The 22,212-nt window shown below is 46.6% G+C and overlaps 1 protein-coding gene across 4 annotated transcripts in view; it reads left to right on the top strand.

Annotated features, from left to right (window-relative positions):
• The window catches only part of LOXL2 (lysyl oxidase like 2), an 85,613-nt gene that overhangs the window by 6,000 nt on the left and 57,401 nt on the right, over nt 1–22,212 (top strand). For all 4 annotated transcript variants that reach the window (XM_015589242.2, XM_015589240.2, XM_006911755.3 and 1 more), the window contains exon 2: nt 18,861–19,284. In XM_015589242.2, the coding sequence (XP_015444728.1) occupies nt 18,930–19,284 (355 nt within the window). In that variant the 5' untranslated portion in view covers nt 18,861–18,929. The remainder of the gene's footprint in view (nt 1–18,860; nt 19,285–22,212) is intronic.

Genomic DNA, 22,212 nt, shown 5'->3' with positions numbered 1-22,212 from the left:
GGGATCTCTGATCTTTTTCAGGGGCATTCTTGGTTTTCTTCCTCCCCTGCAGCTCTCAAAGCCACGCCCACCTCTCCACCCAGCTACCCACTCCCTGCATCATCTGTATGACAACCTTAACTGGTGATGTTGCCTCCGCGTTGTCGCTGTCCGTTGCCTGGAGACTTGCAGTTTCCTAACTGGCCTCCTTTCCCTTGGTCTTAACCCATGAAAAACCATCCTTTATGCAATAGCCAGAGTGATTTTTCTAGACCAAGGGTTGGTAAACTTCTTGTAAGGGCCAGAGAGCAAATACTTTAGACTTTACGGTCCACACAGCCTGTGTTGCAACTGGTCACCTCTGCCATTTTAGTGGGAAAGCAGCCATAGATAACTAGTAAAGACGTGAGCATGGTCGTATTCCAATAAAGCTTTATTTCCAAAAACTTTATTTACAGATTTGGCCCATGGGCTCTAGTTCAATGACTCCTACTCTAGATGACAAATCTGCCCCTATCACCCACAGGAAAGGAGCTTGCCTTTCCTTAGCTCCTCATCCCCCACAGGAAAACTCAACATTTCTTAGGATGACAGTCATGTTTCCTCATGGCCTTCTGCTTACTTCTCCAACCTCGCTTCTTCCACGTCTCTTCACCACACCCGCTTGCCCAGCCCTGGAGTGATCTCCCCACCCTGCCCCACACCTACCTGTCCAACTCAAATTTACCTTGAAAACCTGCTCAGTATCAACTGTCTAAAGCTTTCCCTGTCCCTCATCCCCGATTATAATCCCTGATTCCCAGTTCTATTTCCGTATCTCTTTCTGTAATGCTTCTCTAAGTACACTGTGAATTCCTTGAGGGTAGAACCTATGTCAGATTCATCTTTGGATTCCCAGTGCCTAATACAGTGCTTGTCATGCAGCAGATGCTGAATACATGGATATTACTAAACCCTCAGTTCTGTTCCATTGATCTGTATGTCTGTCCTTGTGCTAGCGCCATGGTCTTGATAACTGTTGCTTTGTAATAATATCTTTTGAAATCAAGAAGTGTGAGTCCTCTCCCTTTATTCGCCTTCCTTAGAATTGTCTGGGCTATTCTGGGTCCCTTACAACTCCACATGAATTTAGAATCGGCTTGTCAGATTCCACAAAAAAGTCAGTTAGGATTCTGACAGGGATTGTGTTGGATCTGTGGACCAATTTGTATTCTTATCTTAGTAGTATGAAGTCTTCCAATCCATGAACATGGGATGTTTTTCCATTTATTTAGATCTTTAATTTCTTTCGACAATGTTTTGTAGTTTTCTGAGTATAAATTCTGCATCAAATCTTTTGTTAAATTTATTCCTAAGTATTGTTTGATGCTATTGTACATGGAATTATTTTCTTAATTTCATTTTTGAATGTTCTTGGAAAGTGTATAGAAACAGCTAATTTTTATAAATCGATCATGTATCCTGTAACCTTGCTGAACACTGTTATCAGTTCTCATAGTCTTTTAGTAGATTCCTTAGGATTTTTTATTTACTCATGTGAATAGATTCTTAAACAAAGAGTAGATGTTTGGGAAGTGGATATGTGGTGCCCTAGAACAAGGAGCAGCAAGTCCAAAGGCAGAGAAGTGTAGAAGCAGGTGTTTTCTGGGAACCGCAGGCACTCAGGTCAGTATGGCTAGAACGCAGAGTTACAGATTGAAACTAGTACATGTCATGCTGGAGAGAGCGGAGGCCAGTGAGAGCCAGGCCATGCTTGAAGATGCAGTAAGAATATTAGAACCATTCTTAGAAAGAAGCCCAGAAAAGACTTGTGGCCAGCACCAATGACATTGATCAGGTCCAAAGGTAGCTGAGAAAGTCTGCCTCCCTCAGAAAGAGCAAGAACTTGTAGGTCTCTGCGTATATGCCGCTATTCTCTAGATGCCATTATCTCCAGGAATGATCACTGGTGACACAGTACCAGCTGGCATTGTGCAGCTGAGCCTGGCCAGCATTGGTGATGTGGCAGTTGGTGCCTGCTGTTGTTATTCACTGAACTTCTGGAAGGCAGTCAGTGCTTCTGTGCAGCAGGATCGCAGATCACAGGTTCTTAACAAACTTTAGAACAGCACTCCTACCCCCTTCCCCACGTAGCCAGACATTTCCAGACAAGCCAAAGATGTGGCTGCAGTCTTTGTACCAGCGGCTCCTTCCTTTGCTGGGCCCCCCGGGTCTAGTTCTCATCTGAGGGGCTCAGGCCTGAAGAATTGACTATTGGCCTACGTTGCATTGCTTGGATGAGAGCCTGGGCTGGAAGTTCCTGGAGTCACAGAACGTGTACAAAGCCAAGGCCGAATCCTCTTGTGACTAATGTTCCCTGAGGCATGAGGGCAGCTAAACAAGGAGGGCTTGGGGAAGACATCACTTAGGAACTGAGTTCAGGAAGTGCCTCCTTGGCCACTTTTGAGGGGCCATCTCTTAGTAAAACTAGTTTGTACATTCCCTCCAGCCCAGGTCTCCCTCCACCTCATGCCCAGTAATCCTCTTACCTGCACTGTTTGAGCCTCTCCTGACTTCAGCATCTGTGCCTGGGTTAACCCTGGCACTCCCCTCTCCATGAATGTGCACGCAGGGGTGCCCATCACTAACTCCACTTCCCCCTGGCAACCAGACTTGTTTGCAGTGATTGGATTGCTTGCCAAGTCTGCACACCATTCTGGCCCTGGCTTCCGTACTCCCACAGCCTGCCTTTTATGGGTTTTAATATCTCCTTCAAAGTGGCACAGAAATTCAGACCAATGTGGCTACTGATTGTTAGCTCTAGGAAACAGTATGTCTGGAGTGTGTGGTGGAAGGGAGTGGGAGGATGGTTAAAACCCATCACTAAGAGTGTTTGATGGGTGAAGTGACAACCCGGAATTTTTCCAGGTCGTTGGGATTTTACTATATAATAGCTACCACCCATCGAGCATTACTATGAGCCAGTCACTGTACTGGGCACTTGATTCTTCTTATGTAACTCACTTACACCCTAAGACCCTTCTCCATTTGCAGAAGCTGGATTTGAATCTGAGACCACTCTCAGATGCCAGCACCATGTTCTTTCAATTATTAAATGTTATCGTGTAGTCAAACCATGTCTCCATTTATTTAGGGAATGGGGGTTGGCTAATTTGAACCTGATAGGCATCCACACCTCGCTTCCTTTCCTCTGCCACTATAATAGCATTGCCTTCAAGCAGCAGCACTGATATGCGATTTTCCCTGTGTGCCCCTCTCAATGTGCTATGTGCTGTAGACATAAGATGTCTCTTATGGACACTATATATTTGGCTTTCTCTTTCTGATCCAATCCAAGAGTCTCTAGTGGGAACATTTTCACGTGTTTGAAACTGTACCTTCAGCCTCCCCCGGAAACAGCCTGGTCAAAATGAGATTCCACCCAGAGCTGGACTGTGGGGAACCCCATCAGTCACAACAAATTATGTCCGACAAAGACTTCTTTCTGGAGGCTGAAAAAAACTCAGCTTTGTATGCCCGCCTTCTCACCATTAAACTGTTCCTTGAACATTCCCGCTCTGTGGCCAGAAATAGACGGGACTGAAGTGGAATCTTTGGCCAGGGGCCAAATGGACCAGCCCTGGCCAAGCCTGGTGTCAAAGTCGGCATTCTTGTCTGGGGTGGTTCAGAAAGGCCCCCTCGACCCCCCAGCCGTTCCCCTCGTTCTCTGAGCACACCCCATTCACCCAAGACAGCCTTCCCCCACAAAGGAATGTGTTCCTTGTGGGGCCAGAGCACTCCTGGACCGCAGCTGAGGTAGCCTCTCTCAGTGCGCTCTGGGCCCTGAATAAGGACCATTCATCACTGCTGCTGGTCAAGCAGGAGTCCCCGTTGGCCTGCGGGGGAGGGTCTGATGAAGGAGACGGCCCCAAGCCCACCCCCTGACCCAGAGCTCAATGCGGACATCTGGCAGAGCATTCCATCTGGGTGAAAGAATTCAGCTGAGCCTCGCGCTCCACTGTGCAACACACTGAGCGGGTGCCCTTTGCATCGTGGGCCACTGCTCCGGGCTGGTGATGCGTCCCATTTGGGGCAGGCGAGCCCGTTCCTGGGAGCTCCAGAGCACACAGCAGGGAGCGAACAGTGGGGGGGCGGGGAAATGAATCATCTCCCCGCCCATCTGGGGCCGCAGGAGTGGCAGAGCTGTCACGCAAAGTAAGGCCTACTTTCAGAGGGTCCTGTGCCCCAGATAGTCATGTTGATGGGAGCGGGGAGAGGGAGCAGTTAAGAGGATCAGCTTGTGTAAGAAACATGCTTTTTTGTTAAAGGCACAAAATCCACTGTGCACAAATAGCGTAAGATTTTTACAGTGTGTTTTCCCCGCTTCTCTGTGTGTGTCCTTGTTATTGACTAAAACTCAGCTGGTCACCTTGGATACTTTTTTTGACTGGGTGTCACAAAGTGAGGTGTCAGAGATAAGGGGCCACAGTTTGTGACATTAGTTAAGAATGCACCAGGGACGTCAATAGCCGATGGGCTTTTTAGAAAATATTGTTAGGCAGGCAAGTTGTACAACACAGAATGCCTTTTACAGGTAGATGATGAAGTGATTCGAACGGGATTGCTTTTGGAGGAAGAAAAACATTTGAATAGCCCCTAAGAAATCTGGAGACTCGAAGATTTGGCGGCGGGGTGGGGGGAGGTCGGTGGGGAAAAGGCCTTTCACAGTCCTTCTAGGGAGGATGAATCAGCTGTCAGAATAGTAACCTGAGAAGAGGACCCCGAAAATTCCTGTTGTACATTTTCTCCTTTTCCTTTTGGAAACTTTTTCAGTCAAAATTAAGTAAAAGATTTGCAAATATTCATCCATTATCAGTACAATGCCACTTCTGGAATCATAGAAATCATTGTTTCTAGAATGTACTAGAAAGTTCCTGGGCTGATATAAGCTTCGAAGCTCAAGGTGTCCTGCAGTGAATGATGTTTATCAGACAATCGCAGTAGCATGTTCATGATCAACTGAGAAACTTGAGCGAGATCAGATTTAGAACCTCTTTCTCCCGCTCCGACGACTCCCTCAGCCCCAGCTCTTCGCAAGAGCAGGAAGTACTGGCTGACGTAAGTCCTGCTTTAACGTCTTATTTGCAGACACTGCAGACTCCCTGGAGCCCACTCTTCCATTGAACTCTGCCTAGTTTATATAGCACATGTGAAGACACCTTTTTATTGAAATAATTAAGCTTTTCTGTAATAGTGTGTATTCTTTGGAGCACATGTTTATTTCTAATTTTCGAGTTAAGTTGTTGCAAGAGATGGATCCAGAAAGAACTACCTAAGCTCATCCTTGGGAGTCCCCAGTTTCCCAAATAACACTTGGGGAAATCTGAAGATCAAGCTTAAACACAACCAATTGCATGATGCAGCTTAACATCTTGTAGCTGGCACTTGAACAGCCTGACCCAAATCTAACAGGCAGTGCCTGTTTGAACCAAAATGTGGGACCCATTATTTTTTGATCAAGAACTTAAGAAATGCCTTTGATATTTCTAACAGTCCTGAAAAGTAGGTGTTTCTTGTTTTCCTTTTTTAAAAAGTTGCTTTAAAGTACATATCATTTCCATTTTATAGATGAAATACTGAGACTTAAAAAATCTGAGTGTGCCTGAGGTCGCAGAACTAGTAAGTAGTAGAAATGGGATTTGAACCCAGTTCTGTGTGACTCGAAGCCCCTGGTTCATGCTGCTTACTGGCAATAGGGAGGTGGCAATCTGTCCAGTCCATTCTTGGTGGAGGAAGAATGTACAGGCCGTCTGAATGAGTCCCTGCACGCAGGCGGTGTTCAGGGCCCATGCGGAAGGTGAGCTGATGCTGGCTGATGTTTGTCAGGATTGCCTGGAATCTTGACTCCCAGTGATATGAAGGAACTCTTTCTCTATCTCTCCCAGATGTCCCCTGGGGTCACAGTGGCTCTTGTCTGCAAAGCTTACACGACTAATAGCAACTGTGTGAATGTGGTATCCTCCAATGGATTGAATTGAGTGTAAGAATGTCTTCAACTGCTTAGCCAAGAGCCCCCGTGAGAAAATACTGGGACAGATGATTTACCACTTTCCAATAAGCCACAGTCATACTCTGCTGGCACACACTGGCTCTTATTCATGTCAGTTAAATGCCACAGTCCTTGGGCATCTTGCCTTGAACCCTCTGATAATGGCCCACTCCCGAGCTAAACTGTGTGAATAATTAAAACCATCTGCTGCATAGTTCCTAGACTTCACTTGGATGGGGTTTTCACAGAATATTCCCCAAAGTGGACCTTCCTCCTGTGAAATGTTCCTCTGTGTGCCTGGAGAGGGTTGGCGAAACCTGAGTTTGGTTTGGTATGAGCGAACGAGCTGCAGAAATGTTCTGCTGACCCAGTTGGCTGTAATCAGGATAGAGGATACTCCTGAAATTTCCATGATGGGTGATGATGCAACCTCACTGGTGTAGACTCTTCTTGGACTGTTGATGACCTTGGAGATCCTCAAAGGTGAATGCTGAGAATAGATCTTCCTGCTGTCTGAAAACTCTCCCAACTATAGTATCAGACACGTCTCCACCAGGCTTTTTGATGTCTTTAGAGAAATACGACTCTCTCACTGAGGACTAATAGAGCCAGTTTAAAGAGGAGAAATGTGTCTTTCGTCACTCTAAATGTCATCAAGTGTCCAGAAGGGTCGAGAGAGAATTTACTATGTTTATTTATGATCAGGCACCAGGAACGCGGAGACATACTCCACTTCTGTTTGGTTATCTTTCTTTTGTTTTACTCAAATTAAAATTCAAGCTTTGCTTTTGGTTTTAATAATTTGGTCCTAGTACATTCCTTAATGAAGCTCAATTTTTTTAACCCAAAGCAGTCTTTTGAAGCAAATTGGTCCCTGGGCAATGCTGAATATACCAGAGTGTTCTTTTCTCAGCAACAGAGATAAAGAATAACTAGTGACTAAAGGGATCAGCTCCGGTATCTGGCTGCCTGGGCGCAAACCCTAGCCTGAGGAATTTTTAGCTGTGTGACTGACTGTAGGAAAATCAGGTAGCCTCTCTGTCCCTCGGATCTTCCTCAGGGAGATGGGGATGCTGGTGGTAGCTCTCTCAGAGGGTTGCTTAGAGCTGTGCTGTACAATTTGCAGCCACCACCACATGGACCACTGAGCACTTGCAATGTGCTAGTCCGGGTTGAGATGCACTGTGAGTGTAAAGTTCACACCAGATTTCAAAGTCTTGGTGCAAGTAAAGAATGCAGAGTATCTTATTAAAAATTTTATATTGATAACATATCAAAATGATAATATTTGATATATATTGGGTTAAATATATCATTTTGCATTAATTTTTCCTGTTTCATTTTACTTTTCTAATATGGCTACCAGAAAAAAAATGTAGTGCTTCCCAATAGAAACATAAAAAATTATGTTTCTATTGGGAAGCACTAGTCTAGACCAGAGGATTAAATGAGCTCATACCTATAAAGCAGTGGTCCCTGTCCTTTTGGCATCAGGGACCAGTGCTCCTGTGAGAATCTAGTATCTGATGATCTGAGATGGAGCTGAGGTGGCGCTGGGGAGCGGCTGCAAATACAGATGAAGTTTCACTCACCCGCTGCTCACCTCCTGCTGTGCAGCCCAGTTCCCAACAGGCCACAGACCAGTACAGATCCACAGTATAAAGCACTTTTCACATAGTAATTGATAAAGAATGAGTAATTGATAAATATAGATGGTTTTCTTTTGTAACCTTAACTTTCTAACAGAATCCCACCTTCAATGCCAACCCACGTGGTGTCCAGATTGCTGTATAAAAGCAGAAGTCATCCGTTTAGAACAGGTGGGAGGTGGGGTAAATGAATTCATAAATTAGGTGGAGAATAAGAAAGTCTGTACATCCGCAAGTGGAGGGGCTACTGTGGAATTACTCACCACCAGCCTTGCATGGTAACATTACCAGCCCCCCGAAGGTGTTCTTTTACCTCTTAGCACCTTCTAATGTAGTTATGCTACAAGGTGCAGCCTCTGAAGCTGCCTCGTAACAACACTTCCCTCTGCCTTCCTGGGGCTGGCATCTATTTAGAAATGGCCTCAGGGAGGCCATGGAATATGCTTGGGCTGCCTGGTGCACTTGAAGCAGGAGCTGAACCCCTGCAGTCGCCTTTACACAGCTGTAGGCGTTGTTGGAGGTGAGCAGAGAGGACAGGAGTCACCTGAGCAGGAGGAAATGAGTCTTGAGGAATCACTGTCCCCTGTGGGTCTGCCCTGTGGGCCCTGGAAACACACCTGCAGCTGCCTCATTCACGCTCTGAGTGTCAGCAGCGCTCCCTGCCTCGGGCCCTGACGGGCCCTTAGGGCATCGGCGTCCACCCTGGGTTTAGGGCTCAGTCCTTTGAGGGCAAACAGGTGTGCGCAGTGACTTGGCACATTTCCTAGGAATCAGCTGTGTTGGGCCAGGATCCTGCCTCACTCTGCCTCTCCCAGGTCCAACTCATAGAATTTCCGACTAGACACAAGCGTCCATTGTCTGCTGGGGTGAGATTTTATGATCCCAGGGCATCTTCGTCTCCCATAAATTACCCAACATCTGCCTGCAACCTTTCCTACCCAGAGTGAACTTCAGAGGTAGGCAGGCCCCTGTGTCAGGTGATTTGATGGGCCTGGGGAAGGTCCACCTACTCATGAAAAATCTCGTTGTACTTCCAACATTGCACAATATGTAAAATTCAACTATTAGAATTCATATCTAGGAGTTCCTTGTTAAAACATAAAAGTGCCCTGTCCTTAGAAAAATAATTTATTCCTTAAAGTGTTAAATTTCTTAATCTGAAACATTTGATTTATCGAGTTGCTTTCCAATGCAATTAGGTCAAAAGAAAAAGTTTTGGTAAGGTGTGAAGATCTGAATAGGAATTTATATTTGTTCTTTCAATAAATATTAGCTGAGTACCTAGTGAACATAAGACTTAGAGCCCCACAGTCAGTGCTTCTGAGTTGGTCTCAAGGAAAGAAGTAAGTGAGTGTGAATGTATGCTGTGTGCTGGGGATTTTCACATGTTATCACATTTCATCACACACACACACACACACACACCCGTGAGGAAGCTGATTTCCATAATCAGAAGAGGAAATCCAGACTCTGAAAGTAAATTGCTCAAATTCTAGAGCTTAGAAGTGGTGAAGCCAGGATTCAGACCCTTGTGTTCTGATTCCAAGAACCCCAACATCATCTTTCCAGGGAACTGATGGTGCCAATAGGTCCCAGGAGGCAACAGGACGCACGTGATGGAAGATGAAGGAGCCAAAGGCCCCTTCCATCCACTTCACTTTAATAGCCCTTGACCTATGATGGTAGAGTACGGCTTATTTTAAAACCACCATGGAGAGGCATATTAAGTATCAGATGACCAACAGATCAGATGAGCCCTATGGCTGTGGGTGGAGCAGCCCTGGAGAAGCCAGGCCCACAGATAACACCCACACAGAAAGGGAGGATTCAGAGCTCGTGGAGGGGTGGCTCAGAGGCAGAGCATCACTAGCAGTAGTGAGAGATCCAGGGAGGATGCATCACTGAGATCCAGAAGCAGAATCAGGACCACTGTTGTTGGACCAAGGGTCAGAGAGGGTGAGATACAGCCCTTATAAAGACTGAGCACAGCCAGGCAAGTCAACCCACCTCATCCAGGACTTTTAGGACTTCAGGGGAGTCATAGAATCTTAGAACCAGAGTGTCTTGAGGTTGTTCACCCAGTGCCTAGGGTGACAAATGACCAGCAGGCGTGCCACCACTCCCCTCTCAGCCCCACAGTGGTCATCACGAATCTGTGCCAGCACTCTTGCCCCTTGGGTCTCGATGCCACTTAGCGCCCCAGATAACCACAAGCAGCTGGTTGAACGGACATGCAAGTCAACCTCTGCTTCCCTTCCCTGTCCTAGCCCACCCTCCTCCTGACACCGATGAGGAACTGGTGGCTGGGAGCGACAGGGACTTGCTAAGACTCTGGAAGAGGATGTGAGCCTGAACTCTTGTCACGGTACCTGACCGCATCTTAGGCTCCAGCACGATGATTCCAGGTCCCCTGCAAGCTGACTTCGACCAGGAACTGAGAGCCTGGCTGAGAGACAATGAGGACAGACAGGGACAGACAGAGGCAGCCTGGCATAGGCGAGAACTAGAATCCGGGATACCCAAGGTCAAGACAGGGCTCTGCCAAATACTAACCACTGACCATGGACCAATCCATTAAATTCAGTCCCCGTTTCTTCTTTCTGTAAAGTGAAATGAGATGGACTTGCTGACCCTGAGTTTCCCCGCTGCTCTGAAGCTCTGCCCATTCATCCTTCTTTTACGGCACCTTCTAAACACTGTCTTCCAAACAACCACCTCCTTCCTGTCCCTACACTGATTGCTTATTTCCATATCTAGTGCCTTCATCGCATCATTTGCTCTAGGCTATACTGCTTTACTTTCTCTTCTCCTAATTCTCCTTCCCAGTCCTGCTCAAAGCATCCTCCTTCCACAGCCTCTCCTGACCTTTGTGTTGAAGGGGGAGGAGTCCTGGATTAGGAAACCAGGGGATATAAATTATATTCCCTGCTCTTCCTCTCTTAGTCGTGTGACCCTGAATATGGTCCTTCCCCTTTCAAATGGCCCTGCATGGTCCTCACATGGACTTCTCATGCCTATAACTTTTAACAATCCTATAGTCTGGGCCCAACTATTTAAAACTTGAGTAAATTCTCTTCTTATAATTCTCAGATTCCAGGTAGAGAGGTAAAACCTACCCAAGAGACAATGGGAGAATCACTAGGACAGAATTTACATTCTAGATGGGGAGATAAGACCAAGCCCACAAGAATGTGGGTGCCTCCCAATTCCCAATGTTTCTCTACTGCAGCTAGCTCCATATTGATTCCATATGGAACCGGTTAAATATTCATTAAGTGTCATGATATGACTTTTTATTCACATAGCATAATTTGTAAAGATTCTATGAACTGAAAGAAACTAAATAAGGAGACGGATCGCAGGAACTAAGGGGTCATACAGACTGTCCTTCCTTTCTTGCTGGAAAAGAAGGGAGGGCATATTTTTCTGCATGCTAACCCTTATTTGTCACCTGCTCTTGGAAGGACAAATCCATAGGTGACGGTTTTATTTTAGAAGCTCCCAGAATTCAGTCAGCAATCCTGCAATTGTTCAATGAAAAACTGACTTCTTTCATCTGCTCTAATGGTCCTTTCTGGAAGAGGCATGTGTGTAAAACAAGACATTATTGATGACAATGGGAAAAAGCATTTTCGAGGTTTGCGCACAGTCCATCACCCTTCTCTCTGGATACTCAAAACCGAACGACCCAAGGTACCTGAGGCTGATAAAGTTGGGATTGGGGAAGGCAGCCTTGGTCAAGATGGAGGTCCTGCCTGCTGGGGTCAGCTGAGGGTGAGGTGATCCAGTTTCTCTTCTGCTTTACCACTGTTTTCATTAGCTGAATACAGTTATCACAGGTGGGAACCGATGTGCCTATTTTATAGAGGAAAGCTTGAAGAAGGGGGAAATGATTTTCTAGGGGGTAAGAGAGACCGGGACGCCTGAGCCAACCTAATCTCAGAACTTCTGCCTGGGACTCTGTTCCAGCTCCTCTTGAGCTCTCTGTTGTTTATAAATAAAATCGTGACTGTTATCCACTCTCAGCAGGGCCTGCGGTTTGCCTGGTTCCCACCGCCCTCTCCCCCGGGAATGAGGATGGGTTCAAGTTTGTACTGTTATTATCCAACCCGTTTTTAATAAGCGCCTGACATATGTTAGGCTGGGGGCCCAGTCCAGTCCCGGTTCACCAGAAGCACGTCCTCCGCGTGAGCAGCGTGAGCAGAGAGGGAACATCCGCTCTCATGGCCCCTGGCACCGCCTGGCCGACCCCGGCCTGACCTGGCCTGGTTTGCGGGAGGCCCGGGGAGGCAGCGGGCCCGGCGCGGTTCCAGCGCAGCCGCTGCGGCGGGGCTGGGAAGCCGAGGCCTCTGAGTCAGTGCAGACTTCCCGCTCGGGCACTCTGGTCACCCCAAATGCCTGCTCCCCCTGCCCCGGGCAGGTTCACATGTGTTGCGCAAGCCGGGATGCATGTAGCCACTGCCCCAACCACAGGACAGACCCCTGGCCCGGGCCTCACATAGACTGCGAGCCAGATTCCTGCCCTCTGCAGCTAGACGTGACTTTCCACCACCTGTCTCCTCTGTGCCCTGCTGCGGGGCGGCTCGGTTCTAAGCACTATCATTACGGTCGCGGGAGTGACCCAGGCCACCAACGGCCTGGTGAATCCTAAGAGCTGCAACAAGCAGTGGGACCACCCTGAAAGCCCCCTCGCCCCCAGCAGCTGGGCTCTTGGCTGTAGGAGGGGCTGAACCTGAGCTGAAGTGCAGAACCCAAACTGGCGCTTGAGGGGAGCTGGCAAGGGGTCTCATCTCCAAAGGGTGCTAGAATGAAGGTCCCGCACTGAAGTGGGTGGCAGGGCGTTTTGCTCCTTTTGCACCACAAGCTCTGCTTTGCACGTTGGCTTTTTCTCAGTTTTTCCCTCCTGAGGGCTGCATGGATGACCATGAGAAAATGCATTTTACAAAGCAATAAGGGAAAGACAAACACTTAATTAGAAAAAGGGATTTAAAAAAAAACACCCTCGAGATAATTTCCCAAAAAAGAAATGCAAGAAGCCAATACTCATGGGGGTGGGGGGGTGCGGCAGGGAGCTCAACCTCACTAGTAACAAAAGAAATGCTAGTTAGAACAAGCATCCTTTTCTGCTTATTAGGTGGAGAAAGATTTGAAAACATGGTCATAGCTAGAACAGTTTGAGGATGTGGGGGATCAGACCTCCTGCTGCTAACAGGAACATTGGCACAATCTTTCTGGAGGGCAGTCAATACAGTTTTGCACAAGTTTTCACTTTTTACCAGCCCTTTGACCCAGCCATTTTAATTTTAGGAATTTATCTCAAGACTGTGGAAAGTTTTAGCCGCAAAATATTCATTTCGACAAACTTTATAGCCGTAAAAAATTTAGTGACAAGAGTATTCAGTCTTATCTCCGTGAGATGGAATACTGTGTGATAAAAATCTTGTAAAAAATAGTCAGTGAGGCATAATGTTTGCAATATACTGTAAAATGTGAACAACAGTTTGCAAAGCAATATGTAGAAGATGATTCCAATATTTAAAAGGAAGAAATACGTATGTACAGAAAAAAGGCTGGAAGGGTATACACCTCAGTGCGGTTAACAATTACTTTGTCAATAGTTAATAGTGGCATTGCAAATTATTTTCTTTCTTTTATTTGTTGCATTCTCCACATTTTTATCACCAGCTTGTATAATTCTGCCAATAAGGAACAACAACAACAAAATCCCATAAAATTTACTTTTAAAAGAAAAGCATCTGGGTCTAATTATTTACAATTCTCCAGAGTAAGGAATGGGAGAAGGCCCCACAGAAGAAGCAAAAAATTCAGGAGCGCTTTTCTAGAAAAACGTTTGGAGTTGGACACTGGCCATTCTCACACTGGAGAATCCAAGAAAATGGGTGGAGCAATTTGTAGGTATGCAAATCCAAAGATTAAGATTTCTTTTAAAAAAAACTACAGGACCACATATTCTTTTCATTTCTTTCTGAGATATGAGTAGATGATCTGGAGGCCTCTGTAGCTCTCCTTTGAGGGAGCTTGGGGGTGGGGTGGTTAGGCAAATACTGGAATGGGGTGAGGCTGCTAGGAGCCGTAGAACATAGCGATGAAGGACACAATCCAGATCTCATCGTGCGTGCTGTCTTCGTTCAGATCCTGGCTTGCCACTTACCATCACTGCAAACTTAGGCAACTTGCCGAACCTCTCTGTGCCTTGTTTTCCTCCTGAGGATAATAATGGTGTTTATTAAGTGAATTAATACAATAATACATTTTTTCCTTCTACATCATTTCCAAATGTTTATAGATTTTCTAGTTATTCTTTTATTATTGGTTTATAGCTTAATTCTACTGCATTCAGGCAACATGTGTTTTTCATTGTGATTTCATTGAATGTGGTGAGACTTGCTTTATGACCCATCTTAGGGTCCATATGTGTCAATCTAGCATGTGGACTTGAAGTGACTCTGTCTTCTGTAGTTGAGTACAGGTGATAGACTCTTGTCAATTAGGTCACGTTTGTTAATCATGTTGTTTACATCTTCAGTGTGAGAATTTTTTTGTCTGCTTCTATCTATTTCTCAAGTTTTGCCTATTAGATCTATCAATATTTATGCATACTGAGTCTATGTATACAAATTGAGAAGAGTTATTGAGTCTTGCATCATCATAAACTGTCCCTTTTCGTCTCCAATAATGTTTCTTGTCTAAAGTTGACTTTGTCTGACACAGCTTTCTTTCGGTTAATGTGTGTGTGGCGTATCTTTTTCCAACCTTTTACTTTAACCTCTGAGTTTCCTGTAAGAAACATAAGGTAGTATTGTTTTGTTAAATCCATTCTCATAATCTTTGTCTTTCCATTGGCATATTTATTTTATCTGATGTAATTATTGATATATTTATGTCGAAAGCTACCATCTTACTATTTTTTCTATTTGTGACAACTATTCTATTACTTTTTCTCTGCTTTATTGCTTTAATTTTGGATTAATCAGTATTTTTTATAATTCCATCACTCCCACCCACCCCTTTATGAAGCTGTTTATTCTACTCTTCTCATGGTGATTGCCATAAAGATTACAACATGCATCTATTAGATTTGCTAAAGTCTGATAGAAAATAGTACTTTTACCACTTCCAGAGGAAGCAAGAAACTTGAAACACGTTCCATTAACCCCACCTCCTACCTTTTGTGCTATCGTTGCTATGTTTTTAATGATACGTATGTATTTAAACCCCATCATTCTTATTATTTTACAATATCGATCTTTAGATTTACCTACGTAGCTGCCCCTTCAATACCCTTCATTCCTCCTGCTTCTTCATACTAACATCTAGGATTAGTTTTCCTTTGGCCTAAAGAACTTCCTTTAGTATTTTCATCTTGTGGATCCTCTGATAACAAATTTTCTCCACTTTCGTTTGTCCGAAATGTCCTTATTTTACCTTCATTCTCTCCAGCAGATACAGAATTCTAGGTTGACTCATATTTTTTGAATCCCTTTCTAAAATGCATTGTCATGATCTTCTTCATTTCCTCGTTTGAAGGTAATGCCCCTTTTATACCGTGGCTGCTTTTAAGATTTTCTCTTTGTCTTGGATTTTCTGCAGCTGCATTTTGATGTGCCCAGGTGTGGTTTCCTATGTAAACGATGCTGCTTGGAATGATAGCTTTCATCGATTTTGTATCATTCTAGGCCATTATCTCTTCAAATATTGCTTGCATACATTCTCTTTCTCCTCTCCTCTGAAATCCCAGTTATGTGGATGTTAGAGCTTTCTAACATGTAGAATGTAACTCTGTGCCCTAACTTCTAGAGTTTAGCCCCTGAGGGTCTTCCACCTGGAAGCCTCGGGCTGTTTAACGGGGAGGGGGTGGGGGCCGTCCTTCCTGGCAGACTCTGAACTCCAATTTTTGTCTCTTCAGTCCTGGCAGGCTGCTGACCGCTTTGCTTAATTAGCTTCTCAGCCTGTTGGCCTCTGCCTTGGAATTGGCAAGTGCCTGAGGGAGGCGGGGGAGCAGACACAGATGTCAGGCTCACCTCGCTCTCTGGATTCTTGGCTCTTGCATCCTTGCTGCCTCGATAGCTCTCCGGTGTCTTCCAATATATGCTTTTTGCATGTGTCTACCTTTCCAAGTTGTTCTTGGCGGGAAGGATTATCTAATACAAGCTAGTCTGCCAAGGCCAGAAACATGTGACAAAGAGATGGCTCCTCCCCCTACGGCTGAGGGTCTGGTAGAGCCTGAGATGACAACAGTGTAAAGCACAAGCGAATGCTATTTTTAAGGGAATCGGTTAAGACATTCAAAATTCCGATTAGGAGAATCTGGGACGGTTTCCTTGAAGAATGGGAAGGATTGGGATGTATGCTCTTTAGAAGAAAGGGGAGAGGTGGGAGTGAAGACGTGTTGATCTAAGTGGAAAACTTTAAACAAATATAGGCTGTATGATGGGATGGATCACACATGAAGGGCTGGAGTAAGGGCAGGGAGAGAAGTTTAGTTGGAACTGAAGCTAGGAAATACAGGTACGTGCCAAGTCGAAAGGTGTCCATGTCCCAAGTGGAATTTGGATATTTTTATATGTGATGGTGGATCGTTGAAGTTTTGGTAACTTGGAAGTGAGTAGTTCTGGCTTTGCCTGCATTAACTGCAGCTCTGCTGAAGTATTTAGCTGTCTCTGGTTCTTAATTTTCTCCCTTGTAGAATAAGAATCATAATCTCTATTTCTTCCACCCGTACCTCAAGGTTCTAGTGAGCCATAGATACGCTCATGGATGCAAATGTGTTTTCATAGGAACGAAGTACGGGCAGGACAGAGGATGCGATGATGCTCCCCTTCAGAGCCAGTGACTGGATTGCCATGCCATGGTCTGAAGGGGGCTATTTCAGGAACCTCCCATCTTCCTGGTCTTGTTTGAGGATGGCTGAATTTTTAGTGAAACTGGAGAGCCTTTTAAAGTCCTCCATTCTGACTGCCCCTGATCACTGTCATCTCTGTCCCAACATCCACCACAGGAGACTGGATACTGCCTGGCCATCCTGACAGATGTGAAACTGTCTTTCCAGTTTAGGTCATCCCTCCCGGGCAGCTCTGGGCAGCTGTCTGGTCCTTCCTTGATGGTGATGGGCCATGAAGTGAGGGATACGAGTAGCCTAACCCTCTGAACCTGGTTAAAATAAAATGTATTATGCCCCCTTTTAGCTTCCACCTACTGGTCCTGGTTTTGCTTTGGGGGGGCCCAAATCCCAAGTCTGTTTCCTTTTCCATGAGACAACCCTGCAGTCCCTTTAAGATAGTCTTTCTCTCTCCCTGAATTATGGAAGGACAAAAGCACATGAGCTTAATATTGACCTTTTGTTATATGACCTCACTCTGGCATTTTTAGAGGCAGGCTGCATCTAGGTACAGTGACTATGATCTTGAGAATTTAAGATTTTTACGTATCAAATGCTCCTGTAGTGCTTATTATGTGCCATTTATTCAATCTTCACAATTCTGTGAGCTAGATATGATTATTATCCCGATTTTACAGATAGAAAACTGAAGCACAGAGAAGTTAATTAAGTATTTTGCTCAAGGTCACACAGCTGGTGTCACAATAAGGATTCAGACCCAGATTATCTGGCTCCAGAGTCGGAGCTCTTCCCTGCTCTGCTATGCAGCCTTTTATTGCCTGATGACAGGCCACTCGACATCCCTTCTGTTTGCCAAAAAGCTTTATGCCTCCCCTTCGGGCAAAGAGCAGGCTGCTCTCAGGGACAGAAACTATGAAAAGGGATGCAATTGTCACCGGGGCATCCTGGCTTCCCCGAGAATGAGAGAGATGTCTGCGCACTGCCCTCTGAGGCTGCCGCTTGCAGAAGCCATAGTTCAGGTAAGGACGGGTCCTGCATATGAACTATTTAAGGAGTTTTTGCCACTGACCGCACTCAGCGCCTCAGCCGTCTTGTGGTCCAGAGTATAAGACAGAATGAGATCAAGGATGTGGGTGGGCAGTGTGCTGGTTTGTGTCTGAAGGCCCGGAGCCTGAAAACAGAGCCCCAGGAGGCTTCAGATATGCACAGCACAGAAAGAACAACAGCCCATGAGCAAGTAGAGGCAGGAACTCCAAGCCTCCTGGTATTATTCTCAGTACCTGGAAGAAATCCTTCCATCCAGGTCAGCTAACGTCCAGACGGGAGGGAAGACACCTAACATGAGAGTGCCAGAGAGTTCACACAGAGCTCATTCAGTGTAGCAGCTCCCAGCTCCGCATTTCAGTAGGGCCTCAGACCTTGGAACCAAATCACCTTCTCCTTCAAGAAACAGGTCCATGAACCTGTAATATTCTCTCTGGAGGAGCCAGAGAAGAAGTCCGGCCATTAAGAGGTTTGTGACCTACTTAGAAACATGGAAGTGTCTGGGAAGGGTAAGAAGAATGTCTAGATAATAAGCCCACTTTGGAAGCAGAGAACCTTGGAGGCCGGGTCAGTAAGACTGTTGCCTGAAGGAGGTGGGATTTGAGCTGGGCCCTGGAGGCTGAGAAGATGGAAGAGGTGGGGAGAAAGAGAAAAGAGTGCGCTGCGTAACCTCTGCTTACCCTTTCCACCTTGCGCCCTCCCTCTCCACCATCCCCTGTGCCCAGGAGGCCAACCCATATAGACTCCACCAACAGCCTTGGGTTTGCCCAGTAAGAGGCACCAGAAAGAGATTAGCAGACTGGAGGAGCCATTCATGACCCCTGCCTCTTGCTGTGGGTTGGCTTTGAGACCCTTGACTGAAGCCACAACTCCGAATAGGCAGCCCTCTCGGCTTAGCCACACCCTCCAGGGCTGGTGACCCCCCCCCCCCATGCCCCCCCCCCCCCCTTCAAGCCTGTCGGGTGGTGACAGCTTTCCTGTTCCTGTAAGGACGGCCTGGGGTATCTCCTTATCTCGGGGCCCTGTCTCTGTAGACAGTCTTTTAAGACATTCTCCTTAAATTAAGTCTCCGTGCGCTTTTTCCTGCCAGGAACCCTAATGAAAAAAAAGCATTTCAGAGATAAGGGAAGGTGGGTGGGAAAAAAGGTGGGAGAGCAGAGACCCGTCTGGCTGAAACCGAAGGTGGAAGGAAAGAGGATGTCGGGGTCTAGAATGTGAAGGGCTTTGAATACTGAGCAAAGGAGTATGAAATCCCTGGACGTTGTAGATATTTGGAACCTGCATCTCTCCTCTCTTCCAGGAGTCTCCGGCTTGTCGCTCCTCACGGCCCAGTGCCCCCTCCATCAGGTCCTCCAGCCAGAGGACAGGCATGGCGAGGCCGGGAGGCTCCTGCCTTTGCAGCTGTTTGGCTGTGCTCTGCCTCCTCCCCTCGCTGAGCCTGGCGCAGTACGAGAGCTGGCCCCACTACCCCGAGTACTTCCAGCAGCCGGCTCCCGAGTACCACCGGCCTCAGGTGCCCTCCGACGTCACCAAAATCCAGCTGCGCCTGGCGGGTCAGAAGAGGAAGCACAGCGAGGGGCGGGTGGAGGTGTACTACAACGGCGAGTGGGGCACCGTGTGCGACGACGACTTCTCCATCCACGCGGCGCACGTCGTCTGCCGGGAGCTGGGATACGTGGAGGCCAAGTCCTGGACCGCCAGCTCCTCCTATGGCAAGGGGGAAGGTAAAACGCTCTGTGCTTTGGGACTAGTGCTAGGGTCCCCTGGTAGTCCCCGGGACAGGCTTACGTGCGTTTAATCTGGTAAAAGAAGCTGTACTTACTGTCAAGAGTATTCCTGAAAATACTCTATCTGGGCGACTTCCTGTGTCTGTGTAAGAAGGTGGGAGCAAAGGGGTGCTAGGGAGGGGGACAGTGACCAACCGTCCTGCTTGGCCCGGACTTTCCTGGTTTTAAGACACAAAGTCCCGCACCGTGGGAAACACCTCATCCTGGGCAAACCGGCCCATTGGTGACTCCAGGCAGGGACTAAAGTCAGCCTGGGCTCATCTCCCCAAGCATGTGGCCCGCCTGGAGGCTGGACCAGCCAGGGGAGCTGGTGCCTGTCTCCCCATCGCTCTTCCAGGGTCTTCTTTTTGCTTCTTCTCACAAAGGCTGTGCAGGCCAGCGTACTCTCACCTCCACCCCCCACCCCCGCCTGCCCATGTACACGTCACACTTTCAACACTCACATGCTGTTTGGGCTTGGCCATGAGAGGAACAGAGCTGCTTTGGCTTTTTCACTTTGGTTGGCCTAGTCTTTCCTCCTGGGTTACATTCAAACAATATATTTAAAAAAAAAAAAAAATTCTTTTTTTTTTTGGTGAGAGCTCTGAGGGAAGGTAGATGTTTCAGCCCAGAACCTTGCACTTAGTCCTGGTGCTGACCTAACTAATTCTATGCTTTGGAGGAAGATGCTTATCCTCTTTGGCTTCAGTTTCCCAATTTGGAAGTTGGGCTCTCAAGAACTCTTGAAACTCTCATAGTCTATAGTCCTAAGTGGGATAGTAGATAAGGATGAAGAACATTACTTAAAAAAAAAAAAAAAAATCCAGGAGCTGAGCGTTCCCCTTCCTGGGTTGGTAAAGCAAAGGCCCTTCCTCCACCTGACTGAGCTGATGCTAGACAAAAACAGAGGTGCTCAAAGTCTCATCCTGGACTCATGGAGTAATGCCACGCTGGTGGCAAGAATCCTCTGGGGGGACGAACCCATGATATTCTAGATTAGGGTCTGGGCTGGAGTCTAGGGCTCTGTGACGTTTGGAAGCCTCACAAGTGATCGTATACATAGCCAGGGCTGGAATTCATTGAATTACATCATTGCTACTATGGTCCCTTTCAACCCTGGCTTTCCGTTACTCTACAAATTACAGGTGAAAGGAAATCCCACCTCTATATGTCTCACCTCCATGCGATTGAATATATCCTGTTGGAGTAACTACACTTGGAGTGAAATGTTCTTTCATGCTGACTCTGGGTTCCTTAGTGGGGAGGAGAGTAAAAGCAGCGAAGCTGAGTTAGCAAGTCCTGGGCTATTAAACCCATTTCCTGTCTTCTTTACAAAAATTCTGAACATTCCTCCATATTCACACATCTCCGTTTATTCTGCTAGCTGAACGATCCAGGGGTAACATCAAATTCATGTTTTCTATTCCAGGCTCTCTAAGCCTAATTATTTTATAGCAAGTACTTTCAAATGACTGTGGAGTTGTTCTAGTGGCAACTTCATTTCATTTCTACCCAAACTTAAAATTTACCTGTCATCAGATAAGATGGATGTGGTTTTTTCCCCCTCCCACATTTACCTGCCCAGGAGCAAACGTGGAGGTGGCTGGAGAGGGGGGTTAACCTGGCTCAGACTTTGCCACCCAAGGATTATGAAGAAAGAAAGGTTAAAGGGAGCACAGGAATATGCAAAGGAGCGATTAAAATCACGTTCCCTGGGAGGCGCTGCATGGAGGGGTTGATGGAATGTAGAAAGCTGGGATCAGTGGATCGGGGTCCTGTTGAGACTGCAGTACTAGAAGGAGGATTCTAGGAAGATGGGGTGGGGGACATGGGTGCAGGGCAGAAGGATTGAAATGGAGATTGGGGAGGGGTGTGGTTATTGGTCATGGCAAGGTCTAAGCTATGAATATGGGATGGCAGCAGACGTAGGGTGGAGGAGAGTCATCGGAGAGATGAGGTAGAGTGACTAAGACACCGAGAATACCGAAAGGGTCATCAGCGTGGGCATCGAAACCACCAAGGCTTAGGAAAGAAGTATCAAAGAGAGGAAGGGAAAAACAGATGCTCAAATAATTTTGAGTGTCATGTCTCCAGGACTTTAAGGATTGTGCTGTCTACATAAAATATTACTTGGTTTACATCGTGAGAGACTTTTAAATATAAAAGTATTTTAATTTCAAAAGTTTACAATTTTTAGCGCTGGGTACATGTTCGGCACTCAGTAAATATTAGCCGATTGATTCATTTTGATCTGGGAGAATATTAAGAACACTTGGCATAGTGACCAGAGAACGTGCCCAGGACCCCAGGGTATGCTCCCATTGACCGGTGAGTCATCTCTGTGGATGAGCCGGGAATGTGACAGCTGTGCCTGTCAGAGGCCACCCCTCCAGGAGTGCTCACTGTCACCTACTCCTGTCACATTCAGACTGTAGTAACAAAACCGGAAAGACCACCTAAACCCTCCAGTTTTTCCAGCCCGGCCTGCGAATGGGTCTCTTCTCCCAAATTGTCTCTGAGCTCAGGGAAATCACGGCCCCTTTAGATGGTTCTAAACGAGACAGGGGACAGCTGTCCCACTTCTCACCCTCTGCATGGGTCTCACAGCAACCTGAACCTAAGACGGTTGCTTTCCTTTGCCTGTCTTCCACTCTGAGATTAGATCTGATTCCCAGGGCACTCCCCACCCCGCCATTCCTCGGATCAGAGTGCCCGGCCAGAGATGAGCAAGTGGGCCCCCGAAGATTCTAACTTGAACAATTTCCATTGCCCTGACAGAGCCCAGGGGAACATTCTGGCATTCAAGTGGAAATTCATTTATGACCTTTATCTTCCAAATGGTCTGTTAATTTGTTTATACATCTCCCCTCCTTTTATCAGAAGCAT

Source organism: Pteropus alecto, unplaced genomic scaffold, assembly GCF_000325575.1.
Source record: "Pteropus alecto unplaced genomic scaffold, ASM32557v1 scaffold394, whole genome shotgun sequence".
NCBI lineage: Eukaryota > Metazoa > Chordata > Mammalia > Chiroptera > Pteropodidae > Pteropus > Pteropus alecto.
The sequence above is the reverse complement of the archived record's forward strand: the minus strand, read 5'-3'. Positions and strand labels throughout refer to the sequence as shown.